At 48.4% G+C, this 17,169-nt stretch overlaps 2 protein-coding genes across 2 annotated transcripts; one reads left to right on the top strand and one right to left on the bottom strand.

The window, feature by feature from the left end:
* The first annotated feature begins 1,766 nt into the window (after positions 1 to 1,766).
* HGH1 (HGH1 homolog) lies at positions 1,767 to 8,173 on the top strand. Its single transcript, XM_044658349.1, has 6 exons — positions 1,767 to 2,547; positions 3,056 to 3,156; positions 3,249 to 3,347; positions 3,950 to 4,041; positions 4,145 to 4,267; positions 7,085 to 8,173. The coding sequence occupies exons 1-6, from the start codon at positions 1,958 to 1,960 to the stop codon at positions 7,268 to 7,270; spliced, it is 1,191 nt and encodes a 396-aa protein (XP_044514284.1). The 5' UTR covers positions 1,767 to 1,957; the 3' UTR covers positions 7,271 to 8,173.
* An 894-nt stretch (positions 8,174 to 9,067) lies between these two features.
* LOC123232012 (testis-specific serine/threonine-protein kinase 5-like) lies at positions 9,068 to 16,547 on the bottom strand. The gene is made up of 8 exons (XM_044658348.1): positions 16,344 to 16,547; positions 14,423 to 14,530; positions 13,898 to 14,100; positions 12,091 to 12,146; positions 11,196 to 11,328; positions 10,339 to 10,454; positions 9,735 to 9,908; positions 9,068 to 9,504 (listed from the first exon to the last, which is right to left on the bottom strand). Exons 1-8 carry the CDS (start codon positions 16,545 to 16,547, stop codon positions 9,068 to 9,070), a joined length of 1,431 nt encoding a protein of 476 aa, XP_044514283.1.
* Positions 16,548 to 17,169: the final 622 nt, after the last annotated feature.

Here is a 17,169-nt window from a genome sequence, read left to right as displayed (position 1 = left end):
TAAGGAGTACAATTCTGAGGGACTTATGAGAAAGAACACTATCCACATCCAGAGAAAGAACTGTGGGAGTAGAAACACAGAATAAAAACAACTGCTTGAACACATGGGTCGATGGGGATATGATTGGTGATGTAGACTCTACGGGATCACCCTAATGCAAATATTAATAAGATAGAATTAGGTTTTGATCAATGACATATGTAAAACCCAGTAGAATTGCTCCTTGGCTATGGGAGGAATTGGGAGGAGGGGAGAGAAAGAACATGAATCATGTAACCATGGAAAAATATTCTTAATTAATTAAATTTAAAAATTAAGTTAAATAAAAACACCAATATTCTCCCAATGATGCACATAGGACTGTGAATCGTGAAGCAGAAGAAGACCAAAACTACAGGAGACTCAGAAACATTATAAAGATGCATAGTAGGTTGGTGTCTAGGCTGCAGCATGTTACCAAAGGTGACTTTTTTTGCAAAAGTTTGTATAAAAAGGACTTATGGAAAAATGGGTAGCCAGAGGGAAGATAACCAATGACAGGGTTGTGGGAAAAACACCTAAGTTTGTAGCAGGATCTGGACTGAAGAATGGGAAGATCAAGACTCATTTCTTTCCTGGAGGTATGAAAGCCTTTATTTAAAGAAGAGGTTTAGGGTGACAAAATAGCCAAAGGGCTGATAAAGGTTTACATATTTATTGAATAGTCCATCCCTAGGCATTCTGGGGTGTTCAGGTAGGAGAAGTCTCTCTATGTTCCTGGAATGCCCTTATCTCGGTTGGGACTGTAGGGAGGGTACAGTAGAATATAAGACCAATATAAGAGATTAAAAATACACAACAATACAATATTGATGTAAATACAGAACAGAACAGTACAATACTATTAACACTGATGAATAATATACAACAATTAAATGCTTAGTAATACAGATTTTATAATTTATGCTTAGTTAAGGCTAATAATACAGGTTTTGAGATTTATGCTTAACTAAAGTGCTAACTGATGGAAAAATACAAGATTTCAGAACATGAGGGTCCCACTTCTATAACTCCACCGTCTCTCAAAAGCTTGGGTAATCCCAAAGTATCCGAAGTCCAAGGAAGGCGTCCAGAACATTAAAGTCTGTGATGGAAAATTTTTGATAGGAGCAAATTAACCTCTCGCAGCCTCAGTTTCTTCAACAACAAAATGTGCACCAAAGAAAGCAACAAACATGTCGGTGGAAGACCTTAGAAAGGATAAGTTGGTCAGTTTTCTTCTCAGAAAACTTCTAAGATCCACAGCTGATCCAATCGGAGTTGGGAGCTTTCTAAACACAAGCTCTAAGTTGACTTAGGCGTTCTAACATCCTCGCCCTTCCTTTCCAGAAACTACATTCCCCACAATGCTCTTCACGACCTTCAGCCCATCAGATGGATGATTCCGACTGGTCAGTGTCCCCTCCCCTTCCTTCAATGCTGCTATCTCCCATTGGCTGTGCTGGGAGCTCACGTGGTGGGTTAGTTCCTGAGGCTGCTATCCCGAGGTAACGTGGAGGGCTGGGGCTGCTGGGCGCCGGTAAAGTTCCTTTAGTTCCAGTCCACTCCAGCTAGACTCGAGCTCCTGGGTCTTGGGATGGGCAGGAGGACGCCTTGTTCTGTGCAGGGGCTTTAGGGGAGGAGAGAGCCACCCTGCCGAGAGTCCCTGGGGGGCGGAGGGAGAGGACATGGGGCACGGGAAGGAGAATTAGCTGATCAATCCGTTCCCGGGCTTCCAGATTGAGGGCGAGGAGTTCACGGAGGCCAAGGCAGCTGGACCCCAAGTCTCTTCTGGCTGCTGTAAAGAAGGATCTGCAGCTTCCTGGAGGGAGCAGCAATCCCGGAGGGCTTGCTGGAGGAGGCGATCCAGTGGCCACAGAGGTGAAAGACAGCTTCTGTCACGTGTGTGATTTCCCCCAGCCACCCCGAAGTGAGCCACATGGAGTCCAGTCTGGAGGCTGTGGATGTCGTGGCACAGGAGTTCCAGTCCTTTTTGACTCTAGATGCCCGGCCAGACATCCAGGCAGCGGCAGCTCGACATGTCCTGGGACTGACAGGGTCTGAAGCTGGACGGTCACTACTGGCAGCACAGGCTGGACTGCTACAGGGGTTGGAAAAACTCTTAGAGGCCCCGCCTGGGGCTGCGGCAGGAGCAGTGGGAGATGCCTGGCGGGCCATGGTGAACCTGTGTGCAGAACCCAATGTTCATGACTCTCTGCTGGCCGCTCTGCCTCGGCTCCCTGTCCACCTGCTAAACCGGGCCCTGGCCCCACACTGGCCCTGGGCTGGGGAGGCAGCAGCTGCACTGGCCAACCTGAGCCGGGAGTCAGGGACCATCCGGGAGCTGTTGGAGAATGACTTGGAGTCCACCAACAATGAGGAAAATCAGGAGCCCAGCTTGACCCGGCTTGTGTCCGCCTTGACCACCCCTGGTTATAACCCCCATGCCCCACTCCACTACCTGGCCCCATTGCTCTCCAATCTCAGCCAACTACCCAGAGTCCGAGCCTTCCTGCTGGACCCAAATAGGTAGGGGTCAAAGAGAGGGAAAATTGGGAATCTGCATCCTTGGAGAGGTCTAGGGAGGAGGTAGGTCCTTGTGGGTGTCTTCTAGAAAAGTGTCCAGGACTTAAGAGGTAAGGGTAGATCTGCAGTTTAGACTTGTATGGAGGCAGCTAGGTGGCTCAGTGGATTGAGAGCCAAACATAGAGATGAGAGGTCCTGGGTTCAAATGTGATCTCAGATGCTTCCTAGTTGTGTGACCCTGAGCAAGTCACTTCACCCCCATTGCCTAGCCCTTACTGCTCCTCTGCCTTGGAACCAATACACAGTATTGATTCTAAGACAAAAGGAAAGGGTTTAAAAAAAAAAAAAGATTTTTAGCCCCCCCAGTCCTGAGCATGTCTGTGCACACTGTAGTTGTTTAATAAGCCTTTGTTAATTATGTAGATGTGTTGGGGAAGGGAGGAGGGGTGAATTTTTGGAAGAGAAGATCACTGTATCTGTATCCTCAGGGGAGTATCCTTTGTTTTCCTAGGTCTCTGATCCAGCATCTCCTGCCCCTCATCCAGTGCCCAGACTCTGCTGTTCGAAGGATGGGGGTGGTGGGGACCCTGAGGAACTGCTGCTTTGAGCACCGTCAGTAGCTTAGAGGTCTTAGGGGAATTCAGGGGGAAGAGGGAGGGGAGAAAGGAGTATTAGGGTCCCTCACAGGATCCCTATTTCTCTAGGTTCCCATGAGTGGCTCTTGGGCCCCCAAGTTGAGCTACTTTCCTTCCTGTTGATGCCATTGGCTGGCCCAGAGGAGTTTTCTGAAGATGAAATGGATCGTGAGCAGGGATGGTGGTGGCATTGGTGATGGGGAGGGGGGTATCCTTGAGGACTATGTTGGAGCCCTGAAGGTCCTACAGTGTTAGAACTAGGAGGAGTCCTTAATCATATTGAGTAGCTCCCTAGAGGTTTGAAGCAGCTGGGTGTGTCACAATGGATAGAACTCTGGGCCTGGAATAAGAAAGATCTGAATTCAAATCCATATTCAGACACTTCTTATTCATTGGCTCTTATTATTGGGCAGGTCACAACTTCTGGCTGTCTCTGTTTCTTTATCTGTAAAATAGAGATAACAGCACCCGTCTCCCAGGGTTGTTATGAAGATCAATTGAGATATTTGTAAAAGCCTGGCACATAGTTACCACTCAATAAATGTTTATTACTGTGCTTCCCCAGCCCCAACCCTCCCTCTCTTTCCCCCCCAAAAAAGAAGGAAACTTAAGACCCAAAGGGGATAAGGGACTTGCCCAAAATCCTTTAGTGAGTTAAGGTCAGAGGCTGTATTGGAACCTGGGTCTCCTGCCTATTGGCTAGACCCCTTGTGTCCCTGACATGGGAGACATGGGGTACATCCATAAAGTCAGATCCATGGCCTCCCCAGGGTTACCAATAGACCTGCAGTACCTGCCTCCAGACAAGGAACGTGAGTCAGATGCTGACATCCGAAAGATGCTTATTGAGACTATTATGCTGGTGAGTTGGGCAAGTCTTAGGGATCCTGGGGATTTGCCTGCACTTTTCCCTCTTCCCTTGCCTGGAGGGACTGGATCCCCTGACCTTCCCTGTGTCCCTGTAGCTTACAGCTACAGCTCCTGGACGAAAGCTGGTGAGAGATCAAGGGACCTACCTAGTGCTTCGGGAGCTGCACAGCTGGGAACGTGACCCTGATGTCCGGATGGCTTGTGAGAAGCTCATTCAGGTAAGTGGGAGGGACCAAGATGGTCTTAAGAGCACCCTGTCATCTCTGGAGCCTTCTATGTGTTTTTGTTCTTTCCTCTTACCCCCTAGCTGGACCCCTACCATCAAGTCAGTAAAGTTTGAGTGCTCCATGCCATCCAATGGCTAATGCTTTTTCCTTTCCAAATTCTATAATCAGGTCTGAACTCTTTGGAGCAATCAGTCCTAATAAGCATTTATCAGGCCCCTACTCTGTGCCAGGAACTGTGTTAGACTATGTATTCAAAGACAAAAATGAAAGTCTTTACTTGTGAGTTTACAGTCCAACGGGAAATACCACAAGAACATATACTATATACAGAATAAATATGAAATAAATACATATATATGCAAAGTTAAATATAAGGTAGTTTTGGAAGGTGGGTCCTAGTAGTTGTGGGGATCAGGAAAAGTTTCATACAGAAGGAAGGCTTAGACTGTGTCTTGACAGAAGGGAGGGATTCTTTGAGGCAAAGTTTAAGAGGGAATTCATTCCAACCCTGGGAGACAATCAATGCAAAAGTACATTGGGAGATGGAATGGGGGAGCAGAAAAAGATGGAATCAAAGACCATGAGAGGACGTCCCCAATGAGACTAGAAAGATGGGTTGGGACCAGAATTTAAAGAGTATTAAAAACCTTACTAGTAATAGGGAGACATTGGGATTTCATGAGCATGGGGAGCCCCATGGTCAATTTTGTCCTTAAGGCAGATCACTTTGGCAGCTATGTGTAGGATAAGTGGTAAGAGACATGAGGCTGAGAGACTCATTAGTAGACTGTTAAAATAATCTGGAAGAGGTGATAAGAACCTGAACTTGCATGATAGCTTTGTGGGTGGAGAAAAGGGTATGATACAAAACAATATAAAGGGAGAAATAGTAAACAATTTGGCATCTCATTCAATAAATGAGGTGAAGAAGAATGAGATGAAGATAATGCTAAAATTAACCTGGGAGACCAAAGGTGGTGGGCCTTTAATAGAAATAGAAAAGTCTACAAGAGAGGAAGATTTTAAAGGAAAGATGAATTCAGTTTTGAAGGTCTCTTGGACATCCATTTTGGAATGTCCAGTTGGTGATATGGGATGAAGTTCAGGGGAAAGATAAGGAGATGGAGATGCTGAATATATAGATCTATGAAATATCTTCCTGAAGATAAATGAGCCCTTGGGAAGCAATCACAGTGAGAGGGCATGATCTGTCTGATGAGTCTCCAGAGGAGACTGAGGAGAGGTTAGACAGATAGGTGAACCAAGAGAGTAGTATCATGAAAACCCAGAGAGAATCCAGGACAAGATGGTGATCAACACTATCAGGTGCAGCAGGGATCAGGAAGGTTGAAGAATGAGAAGAGGCTGTCAGATTTGCCAGTTAAGAGGTTGCTGGTAACTTTGAAGAGAGTAGTATTAGTTGAGTGATGTGCTTGGAAGCCAGATTGCAAGGCCTGAGAATTGATGTTAGAGAAAAGTGTAGATAGCTTTTCCTAGAGCTTTGGTTGACGAAGGGAAGAGAGATGTAGGCCAGTATTTTGAGGGGATGGTAGGGTATGGCAAAGGATTATTTTTTATTTTTGAAGGGAGAGGAATTGGGCTTGTTTGAGGGCAGTAGAGAAGGAACTCGGGGATAGAGAAAGGTTAAAGATGAGAGAGGATAGAGAAGTCAGCTGAAGAATACAGGAGTGGGGATGGGGAGGAGCAGCTGGGTGCACTGTGGTGCACATGCTGGGCCTGGAGTCAGGAAGACTCGAGTTCAAATCTGTCCTCGGATACTTATTAGCTGTGCGACCCTGAGCAAATCACTTCACCCTGCTTGCCTCGGTTTCCTTTTTTGTAAAATGATCTGAAGAAGGAAATGGCAAACCATTTTAGTATTTCTGCCAAGAAAACCCCAAATGGTGTCATGAACTGAACAACAGTGGAGATGGGGATGGGATCAAGAGCATAGAGAGAGGAGGAGTTGGTCTTGTCAAGAAGGACCACTTCAATGTCAGAGACTTAGGGAAAGTAAGATAGAGTGGGGAAGAATATCAGTTGCTTTTGAGATGAAGAGAAAGGGAGAGGAAGCTTATATAAATTGGTCTTAGTTTTCTCAGTAAAGAGGCAAGGTCCTCTGCTGAGAAAGGAGGAAGAGGAGTTGTAGGTTTGAGGAGGAAAGCGAAGGTTAAGAACTTTTATAGAGGGAATTAGAGAGGAATCAAAGTACTGCCTTGCTACAGTATGGACCCACCTGAGTTTAGATTAACTTTATTCCATCATGTACCTATAAAGCATGTATCTATATATGGTACATGATTCACATATCAAATCAGCATTGTTGTGAGACTTCCTCCGGTTCTATTCAGTGGCCCTTGAATAAAAATGGAGGATCCTGATTTGGGGTGGGGTGGGGGAAGGGGAGGGATCATGCAGGGCTGAGGTTTGGCAAGAGATGAGTGGGAATGGGAAGTGGGAGGAAGCCTGGGACCCAGTCCCTAAGCTCCTGTGCCAGCAATGGAACTACCACTTTGTTAACTTGGGGCTAAGTATCTCCTCTGAGCACAATAAACTGTCTTGATCCTCATTATCTGGCCCCTTGCTCTCCCCAATAAAGGGGAGTCTCTCTTCTCTGTGACACCCCTTTGAATATTAGAAGACAGCTTTAATGTCTAGGCTTTTCTCTTGCCCTGACCTTTTTTCATCCCCTCTACCTCTATGTTGCTGAGTCTTCCCTCCTTATATGCAGGCCCAAGACTCTCAGTCCCATGATCCTAAGGCTCAAACCCTTAACCTTAAGATCCCCCTTTCCCTGTGCCTGGGCAGGTGCTGATTGGGGATGAGCCAGAGGCAGGCATGGAAAACCTGCTAGAAGTGAGTGTCCCTCCAGATGTAGAGCAGAGGTTGCAGCAATTGGACCAGCAAGAGCAGCAGCAGCTCCAGCAGGAGCGAGAAGAGACAACCCAGACTACTAGCAGGGAAAGGAAGCTGGATGGCCTAGGACCTAGCTGATATCTTCTTCCCAGACTGGGACTCCTGACCCTTCCTATTCCCCCCACGGCTGCCGACTGCAGGGATCTTGTGACTGGTAGACACACTTGAGGTACTCGATAAACCAGCCTTCTTTTACTTTGGTCTTTCTTCCTTCAGCTGGGCAAGACCTGGACTGAAAGCCCCAGCTTCCCTACTACCACCACCTTCAACTTGAAGATGAGAATCTGGTAAAGTAACTCTTGCCCCAAACTAGGGATTCAGAATGGACTGTGACCACTCCTGGGGTGCTTGTAGTTTGAGATGTCTTTGGTGGATGGTTAAACATTTAGTCTCCCTGAATAAAACTGTCCTAACGAGTCTTCAGGCACAAGACCATTTGCTAGATTTGACTCAAGAGACATCCCATCATGCTTTTGAGAACTTTAAGTTGGTTAGTTTTTCCTTACCAGAAGCTAGAGCCTGCCTCTCTCTACCTTCTCACTATGCCTAATTCTGTTCCCTCAATTTGGGGCAAGCCTTTTCTCTGCAACACCCCTTTGAATATTGAAAGACAACTATCATTATCTTCCCCCTCCCAACCTGGTTTCTTCTACTGTCCTGGTGGACCTCCACTTCACAAATCTCAACTCATTAGAGTCCTTTGTAAAATGTCATGATGCTCAAATCTGAATTTCCAAGGTGGTCAAGGATAGGAGAGGACAACAGGACGATCACCTCCCTAGTGTTGGACACTGTGCCTTTATCATTACAGCATTCCATGTCATACTGTCGATTTATATCTCCAAATTTTTAGTACACACTCAGTTGGCTTAGATCCATTCCTCTTCCACCTCCCTCCTCCCTCTTCTGTGTGGTTGATTTTTGAGCCCAAGTCTAGGAGTTTACATTTATTCCTATTAAATGTCATGTTGATTCAGTTCATTCTTCCAGCCTTTTCAAATCCCTTTCAGCCACATCATCATCATCATCATCTCTAAGTCCGATCGACATTGCTTCTATGACTTCATCTAGATCATTGGTTAAAAATGTAGAACATAAGACCAAGAATACGAGCTTTCCTACAGTGACCACAGTCCTATTAGTCACTGCTCTTGGTTTGGTTGTTCTGGTTTAAATCCCCCTAGCTCTACTATTGTCTATCTCAGTCTTGTCCATAAAGATAATGTAAGAGACTGTAAGATGTTTTCCTAGAATCCAGGCATAATTCAGGGAGCCCCTGCAGGTTTTGTGCAGTTTTACGCTTTTAAGTATGCTTTAGGAGATTAAAACTGCACAAAGATTTTTGGAACCCCTGGTATTATGTCTTACATTCCCCTGACTGATCAGTCCAGTAACCCTATCAAAAATGGAAATAAGGTTAGTCCTATAGAACCTTTTCTGGGTGATCCCATGCTAGCTTTTGGTGCTTAATGCTTTTCTCTCAAGTGCTTACAAAAAAAAAGGTGCTATTGATGTTAATAGGAGAAAATCACTTCTGAGAACTTCGTGGAAGGCTTCCTGGGTGGGGGGTGCTGTTGTGGTTTGGGGAGGCATCCATCTAGGTGGCTCCTGATGTCCATTCCTGCCACTCTCTTATTCTCAGAGGGTTGCATCCAACCTGAGCCTCTGATGCGCTTCCTCAGCCCATGGGAAGACTGCCTCTCCTTTCCCTCCTGTTCTCCCCCCAGTTCCTGGTCCAGGGCAAGGCACACAGAAGGCCATGTGCTGCTTCCCACCAGCCCTCCCCAGAGACATCTCCAGCAGCTCTGACAGAATAAATACTTTATCTGGCCCCTGTCCCCGCTCCCCTTCCCCAATCCAACCCCTTCCCTTCCCTCAGTTGACCAGGCGGTGCAGCGGGGCTTTCCGAATCACAGACATGGAGTAGAGGGACAGAATCTGCCGGGAAGTGTTGGGCCTGGCTAGGCTGCCCCCTGAAGGACCCCGAGGCCCCATTCCTCCCCATGTTGGCAAGTTCCCAGTCTTGTGGAAATTGGGCTTCAGGCTGGCCAGGATGTTAGGCCGTCCTATTGATGTGGGGCGAGTGGGTGGGGATGCAGGGCCAGGACCTGGACCTGGACCCAAAGACTGTGCCATCTGGGGAGCTGGTAGCTGGAGGAGGGAGCTGGGAGGCCGGAGCAGGGCTGGTGCTGATAGCTCGCTGGGTGGGGACTGCTCAGGACTGGCCTCAGAGGACCCCTCAAGCATCCTTATAGTTGTGGGGGTCAGGGTTCCTGCTTCCTGGTCCTGTGGCTCAGATCCCTCCAATTCCTCTATAACACAGAGTGGGAGTGAGGGGCCCCCTTGGGTGCCAGGATCAAGGTTAATGAGAGGAGGGGCCCAGGAAACAAGGATTTGGTTTCTGGAAGGAGAAGCCCCATTAGATGTGGGGACATCTCAAAAGGTTCTACCTGGGACGGGAACTGCTATGGAAGGAGGGGATTACTTGGCAAAGGGGAATCCTAGCTCTGGGCTCAAGAAGTGGGGATGTGGGGAAAGTTACCTGATGCCAGCTCAGCCCTCTGGGCTTTCTCCTGTGTCCCTGACGGAGTACTGAGCACATTGTGGAACAGGGCATGGGATGCAGGCAGCATCCAGCAGTGGGAGGCCACCTGCTGCAGGCCCAGCCGGGCTCTCGGCCGCAGCTGGAGCAGACCCTGAATCAGGTCCTGGCACTCTGAGTGGGGTTAGAGGTAGAATGTGGACCAGAGAATTGGGGGGTTAGGGTGTCATGCCTTTGGCAGGAATTTGCTCCCCTTTTCCCCCTGGCCTTCCCACCTCTACATCACCATCATCACTGTGGCTGGGCAAGGAGTTGAAATTCCCCACATGTTCATTTCCATTGGCCACCTCCTGCTCCTCCCTTCCCCCCCCCCCCCCCCATACAATCTGAGTAGACTAGGAGGTCAGGAGTTAAGAGCTGGAAGGGATGTTACAGATTTATCTAATCCAGGGCCCTTACTTTACTGAGGAGGAAGGGAAAAAAGGTCCTGAAAAGGGGAGGGACTTGCCCCAAGTCACACAGCTGCCAAGTGGCAGAGGGTAGGACTAGAACCAAGGTCCTCTAACCGAATCCATTAAGACCTTTCTCCCCAGGCCCAGATTACCTTGGGACAGGCTAGGCCGGAAGGCCAGGCTCTGGCGCATGAGGTGCAGCATTTTATGGGGTTGTCTCTCCTTGAAGGGCAGCTTCCCTGTCACCATGGCATAGAGGATCACACCACTGCACAAGGAACAGACCCGCCATCACCATCATCCCCGGCCCCTTATTTTTACAAAGAGCTTTCCTTGAAACCACCCTGTGAGGTAGGCAGTCCAAGCAGTATTGCCTCTATTTTACAGAGGAAAAGAGACTGAGGAAAGCCAAGAGGACTGATATGAGCAAGCATGGAGAAGACCTGAGGGTGCAAGGCTCTCTACCGCCACACACACTTTGGCCGTAATGATTTACAAAGGGTTTCTCACATGGTGACATTTCTGGCAGGTAGGACTTTACAGAGGAAATAAGCCCAGTCATTTGTCCAAAGTCACAGCACATGGGTCAACCAGAATTTGAACCCAGGGTGTCTGAGTGGATTAGATGACGTCTTAAGAATCATTCCATTCAATCGTGGTCCTATATTTGGGCTTTTTCTACTTCATGTCCCCCGCCTCAGCTCTCTCAGTCCTCCTAGGACCACTTCCTTGCCTTTTCCTGGGGCTTACTCCCCAGAAGTTGTCCTGTTCTTGGTTGAGTGGTCTTGGCCCCTAGCCTGTTCCCACTGAGCTCACTGCCCTGTTGTCTCATCTTTTCTCCCTGGGGCTCACTTTCCTGCATTCTTGATTCCCTGAGAGCTTGAAGTCCTATTTTTTGTGGGACTTGCTCTTCTGCTCCCTATTTCCCAGGCTTCCCTGTGTCTTTGGGACTCGGTTCCCCTGTTCCCTGCCCTCCTCCCTTGGAGCCCCCCTCTGCTGGGTCACTCACAGGCTCCATAGGTCAGCCTGTTCCCCATTATACTTCTTGCTCATGAGGATCTCAGGAGCTGTGTAGGCCACAGAGCCACAGAATGTGCTCAGTAGAGAATTCTTCACCGCAGTCCGGTTGGCAAAGCCAAAGTCTGAGGGGGCAGAGTAGAGGTTGGGGTAGAGGGGGCAGGGAGGAGGTGGGGGACAGAGGTAAGGAGGAAGCAGAGAAGGGGCAGGGAAGAGGCTTTGGGGAAGATCATTCCGAAGGATAAGGACAGCTCAGGGGATGATTAGAGGCAGAAGAGAGGACCTGGAGGCTGAGGAAGGGCTGCTTCTGGGGGAGATCAATCATCCTTGACCTTCTTCCACAATATTTGTCTGTGGCAGAGGTTCTTAACTTTTTTGTGTTCAAGGCCCCCTTGGTAGTCTGGTGAAGCCCAGGCACCCCTTTTCTGATTGTTTTGGAATTCATAAAATACAAAGGAAACTAATGATACTGAAGCCATTTTAAAACTATTTTAAAAATCAAGTCCACAGACCCCAGGGTCTATGCTAAGAAGTAAATATCAGCATGACCATTAATGATATGTTGAGACCAGAGAGTTTTAACCTCTATCAGAGAGAATGCCACAGAATCTCAGCCTGAACTTATCCTCTCCCAAGGCCATCATATATTCAGCCCATACTGGAATGGTGACAATGCCCAGGAGTAAGTAACCTCCAGAGAGTGCCCATTCCCCTTAGGGTCAGCCCTACTTGAAGTTCGTGTTTTGTATTGTGACAAAATCCAAAGGAGAAAAGCTGTCTCCAAATCGAGGAGGGAGGTGATTCTGGCACTGCGATAGAAGAGCTGGGATGGGTTGAGGGAGGTGGCTCAGTCTTTAGAAAAGGCTGGGGCAGGAGGAGGGCCTTACCAGTCAGCTTCACAAACCCTCGATCATCCAACAGGATATTCTCACACTTTAGATCCCTGTCAGGGAAGAGGAAGGGAGATGGAGGCCAGAAAAAAGTCAGCATTTGGGTCTGGCTGGGAGTCAGAGGCCAGGGGCAATTATTGGGTCCAGGCCTAGTACCAAGTGTCAGATGTGATGGAGGAAAGAGTGGTGTTTGGGCAGCTAGGTTGTATAGGGGATAGAGTGCTAGGCCTGGAGTCAGGATGATTCTCAAGTTCAAATTGGCCTCAGACATTTATTAGCTTTGTGACCCTGAGCAAGTCACTCAACCTTGTTTGCCTCCGTTTTCCTCATCTATAAAATGAGCTGGAGAAGGAAATGAATGTCGAGCCACTCCGATATCTTTGCCAAGAAAACCGAAAATGGAGTCCCAAAGAGCCGAACAGGACTAGAACAACAATAGAGAGTGGTATCGGGGCTGGGGCAAAGAATGGGGTAGAACCATGGGGGCAGATTCTCCCACTTGTGCTCTCTGGTCTGTCCCCTGACTTCTCTGGGGACTTGGTCCTACCAATTCTTTCCTTTCATCTTTAGTCTCTTGCTAAAGATTTCCTCCTTCTCCAATACATAAAATTGCCAGTGTAATCTCCTTAAGGCACAGTCCAACCATAGCACTATTGCCCCCCAAGCTTCCATCACCCCCTTTTGCCTCAGTCTCTGAGGATCCAATGAGGTTACTGTTTGTAACAAGCTCAGCATGTAGCAGGTGCTGTGCTGTGTGCCAGGCACTTAAGTGCTTTGCAATTACCACTTTTGAGCTTTTCAGCAATACTGGGAAGGAGGTTCTGTTATTATCCCCATTTTACATTTGAGGAAACTGAGGCAAACAGATTAAGGGACTCCTAGTATCATGCAGCTGGCAAGTGTCTGAGGTAGGGTTTGAACTCAAGTCTTCCTGACTCCAGGCCCAGAATTCCTTCCCTCCTCCCATTTAAAGCCTTCCACAATCTTGTTCTCAGCTCATCTTTTTGTAAGTTTTCCCTTATTATGCTCTGTGATCCAGCCACAGTAAGGCAGTGAGCTGTTCTTCAAACTTGCCATCCCATCAGACATCTTCATGCATTCAAACAGGGTATCCCTATATCACCTCAGCTCCACCTTTCATCAGGGCCCATCTCAGATATCAGTCTCCTCCATGAAGCCTTCCCTGGTTTCCCCTATACCCACCCACATTAGTTTGTACTCTTCAAACCCTTTATATTTATTTATTATCTGTTTACATGGAGGACTCCCACCCCATGAGGCTGTAAGATCCTTGATCACAGAGATTATTTTGTTTTTGTCTGAATTCCCAACACTTAGCATAGTATCTGGCACTATATAGGTAAGCTTTTTTTTTTTTTTTTTTTAACCCTTACCTTCATCTTAGAATCAGTTCTGTGTTTTGGTTCCAAGGCAGAAGAGCAGTAAGGCCTAGACATTGAGGGGTAAGTGACTTGCCCAGGGTCACACAGCTAGGGAGTATCTGAGGCTAGATTTGAATCCAGGATTCTCTATCCACCGAACCACCTAGTTGCCTCTGACAGGTAAACTCTTAAATGTCTGTGAACCTGAACCTGAGGGTTGTGGCAGACTGGTGTTAAGGGAAAGGCTGGACACTGGGGCACAGTAAGAAGTGGAAGATGATTGTGATACTAAAGCTAGGGATGAGCCAAAGGGAGGCACAGCGGTCTGTGCTCAGAAGTTTGGGGGCCACCTCTGAAATCCAGGTTGGGGTATGGAGCCTTGGGCTGAGCTGAGCCTGTGTCTCTGGGGCTCCCTCCCTCACCGGTGGACGATGCCCACGTTGTGGCAGTGAGCCACAGCGCTGACAAGCTGTCGGAAGAGCCTCCTGGCCTCTTCTTCCTCCAGCCCCGGGCAGCATCGACGATCAGAGGTGGCATTGATGTGTTCCAGCAGATCTCCACGGGATGCGAGCTCCAGAACAAGATATGAGCGCTGGCTGTTCCGGTATGTCTCATAAAGCTGAATCTGTTCCCCGGGGAAAACCCATCCCTTTTAGGCCTCACCCTGGGTACCCTTCTTCTAGGAGGCAAGGCTTAACGCAGACCGGACAAAGAAACTGAGGTGGACCGGCCCAAACTGCAAGTGTCAGACCGAGGAGGTCGGGTACCTATCTACGGGGGATTGGGGAGAGGAAGTAGCGGACTGGATCCGAGCAGGGAACCTTAGGGGCCAAGGTAGAGAAGTAGGAGCTTCCCAAGAGCTGGACCCCGAGGAGATGGGAAATCAGTGGATGAGAGATCCCGGTGCTCCCTTGTCCTCCCCTCCCTTTGTCCCCTCCCCAGCTCACCACATTGAGATGCTTGTAAGTGGCATTGAGTGAGTATATCTCTCGGGGAAGAAATTTCCTGGAGTACTCCAAGGGGGCTTCGGCAGTAGATATTATCTTAATGGCCACCTGTTGGGGGGGCAGGGTTGCAAGAAAGGAGAATGTATAGAAAAGGGTCTTCCCTGCCATCCTGAGATCTGCAAGCTCTCAGGGAAGGGATGGTATCCCCCAACAATCAGCCCCTTTCGACAATTAGGATGTTAGTTATATACCACGCAATGCCTAAGCCCAGAGTAAGTGCTGAATAAACACCTGCTGACCTATGAGGGAGAGACAGAACCTGCCCTTGGGGAACCCTATCATTTCCATTCTCTTCCTAGTTTGTTTTCAGGACCTACCCAGAACAGGTAAAGCCCCCTTCCTTCTTGACAACCCTCAGATATTTGAAGATGGCCGTCTTGGCCCCGGAAGCCTTCTCTTCCATGTTAAACTTTGGTCATAGGATTTAGAGGTGAAAGAAACCTTAGAGACGGAAACCTCTCCTTTTACTTATTTTTAACCCCTCATTTTACAGCTACAGAAAAAAGAGGCCTTATGAGGGAAGAAGAGAGTTGCCCAAAGAATCAATAACAAAGCCAGAATTTAAATGTAGTTCTTATCACCCCCAAATCCAGGGTTCTTTCCACTCTAGCATCCTATTGTTCTCCTCCTAGGCAAATAGATGATGCGATGGATTGAGTACTGTGACCAGAATCAGGAAGGCTTGAGTTCAAATCCGGCCTCAGATACTTGATAGCCCTGTGACCCTGGGCAAATCAATTTATTTCCATGTGCCTCATCTATAAAATGGGGATAATAGCATCTACTTCGCAGAGATGTTATAAGGATAAAATGAGATCATAGTTGTAAAGTGCTTTATAAACCTTAAAACACTCTATGAATACCAGCTATCACTTGTTCTGTCTAATAGCTTCTTCCATCTGGAAAATCCTTCATATATTTGAAGATAGTTGGTGTGTCTGTCTCTCTTTAGTGTTCCCTTCTCTTCAGGCCAAATCGCTATAGTTCCTTCAGCTAATCCACACAGGGCATAGTCTCCAGTTCCCCCCACCATCTTGGTCACTCGGTTCTGAAAATTGTCTGGCTTCTCGATGTCCTTTGTGTAATGTGGTCTCCAGAACCAGGCACGAGGCTTCAGATGGGACCTGACCTCTCTTTGGCTAGCTTAGCTCTCAAGTCTAAATGTCCTGTTTTATTGTCATCTGTTAGCCCAGCTCTAGGCACCCAGAGGAAAATAATGGCTAAATGGACTTGAGTAGAATGTAGGGAGGGCAGTTAAGGTGGCACTGCGGATATAGTGCTCAGCCTGGAGCCAGGAAGACTTACCTTCCTGAGTTCAAATCTGGGCTTGGCCACTTATTAGCTGTGTGATCCTGGGCAAGTCACTTAACCCTGTTTGCCTCAGTTTCCTCATCTGTAAAATGAGCTGGAGAAGGAAAAGGCAAACCACTCCAGTATCTTTGCCAAGAAAACCTAAATGGGGTCATGAAGAGTTGGGCCAGACTGAAAATGAGAGCACAACAAGAATATAGGGAAACAATGGCTACTTCAAGTGCTTGAAGGTCTGTCCTACAGAGGAGGGATTAGATTGGTTCCATTTGGTCCAAGAAGGAAATGAAATAGGAGAGATGACTGGGTAAAAACTGCGGAGAGGTAGACCAGCCTGGTGAAAAAATGAATGAGAAAGGGGTCCCCCTCGGAGGTCTTCAAGCAGAGGCTGGATGGAGTGGAGGAAGTAATGAGGGGTATTGCTGCTCAGTTTGAATTAGCTGGCCTCAGAGGTCCCTTCCTGTTCTTGAGATTGGGGGAGAAGATGGCCCCGTCGGCCAGCTCCCCAGGCGGGGCTCTCCCATCCCACCCTCTCCGTCCTGCAGCCACTCACCATAGTATGGCGCTTGGCCCGCAGGTCAGAGGACAGCTTATAGTTCTGGCGCATTCTCTCATGAGTGGCATAGCCCAGGTAGACTTTGGAGAAGGCTCCTGAACCGATCTTCTTAGAGGAGAGCAAATAGCCATTGTCTCTGCACTCCCGCACCTGGTCCATGAATGCCCGCCGGTTCGAATCCCGCTTACTGCTACTCTTCATGTCGTGGCTGGAGCCAGTCCAGGGGAGGCGTGGCAGCTAGCAAGCTCACCTGGTCATAGAGAGAAACAGGGGGCTGGGCAGCGGGACCTCCCACAGACAGACGGGGGTTAGGGCCAGAGCATATGCAGGAGGCTGGGGTGAGGGGGCAGGGGCTGCCCCGGGCTCCCCACTGGGCTCAGGGGCAAGGACTAGGCATTTGCAAGGACTGAGTTCTCTGGTTGGGAAGGACGTGCTACTGCGGGGTTGGAGAAGGTATGGCGCATTCTAGAATGAAAGCTCACCTGGGAGTTCTGGAACCCGGGCCTGCATTGTCCTCTCCCGGGTGCCTCCCCTCCCCCCACCCCGCCTGCCCTCAGGTGTGACCCGGCCACCAGGCATCACAGTCCCGGAAGCCCTTCCCCTGACTGCCTGGGCTTGAAGACCTCCAAAGATGAGGAACTCACTCCCCTTCGAGGCTGGCAATTTCACTTTTGGACAGCTCTCATGATGAAGAGGCTTTTCCTGTATGGAACCTCTCTTCTCTCTTCCTTCCATCAATTCAGTCAATCAGCAAGCATTTCCCAGGCACCTATCATGGGCCAGTCTCAATGCTAGCCACTGGTAAGACAAAGACAAAAATGAA

Source organism: Gracilinanus agilis, chromosome 1 (genome assembly GCF_016433145.1).
Source record: "Gracilinanus agilis isolate LMUSP501 chromosome 1, AgileGrace, whole genome shotgun sequence".
NCBI lineage: Eukaryota > Metazoa > Chordata > Mammalia > Didelphimorphia > Didelphidae > Gracilinanus > Gracilinanus agilis.
Note: the sequence above shows the minus strand (reverse complement) of the source record. Positions and strands in the feature narration are given on the sequence as shown.

Coding starts and splice junctions, on each gene's coding strand:
- HGH1 (XM_044658349.1), top strand. CDS start 1,958: ATGGAGTCCAGTCTGGAGGCTGTGGATGTCGTGGCACAGGAGTTCCAG. Junction 3,348..3,949: donor TTCTGAAGATGAAATGGATC/GTGAGCAGGGAT, acceptor TGGCCTCCCCAG/GGTTACCAATAGACCTGCAG. Junction 4,268..7,084: donor CTTGTGAGAAGCTCATTCAG/GTAAGTGGGAGG, acceptor GTGCCTGGGCAG/GTGCTGATTGGGGATGAGCC.
- LOC123232012 (XM_044658348.1), bottom strand. CDS start 16,547: ATGAAGAGTAGCAGTAAGCGGGATTCGAACCGGCGGGCATTCATGGAC. Junction 11,329..12,090: donor AGGGTTTGTGAAGCTGACTG/GTAAGGCCCTCC, acceptor CTGCCCCCTCAG/ACTTTGGCTTTGCCAACCGG. Junction 10,455..11,195: donor CAGGCTGACCTATGGAGCCT/GTGAGTGACCCA, acceptor TTCCTTGTGCAG/TGGTGTGATCCTCTATGCCA.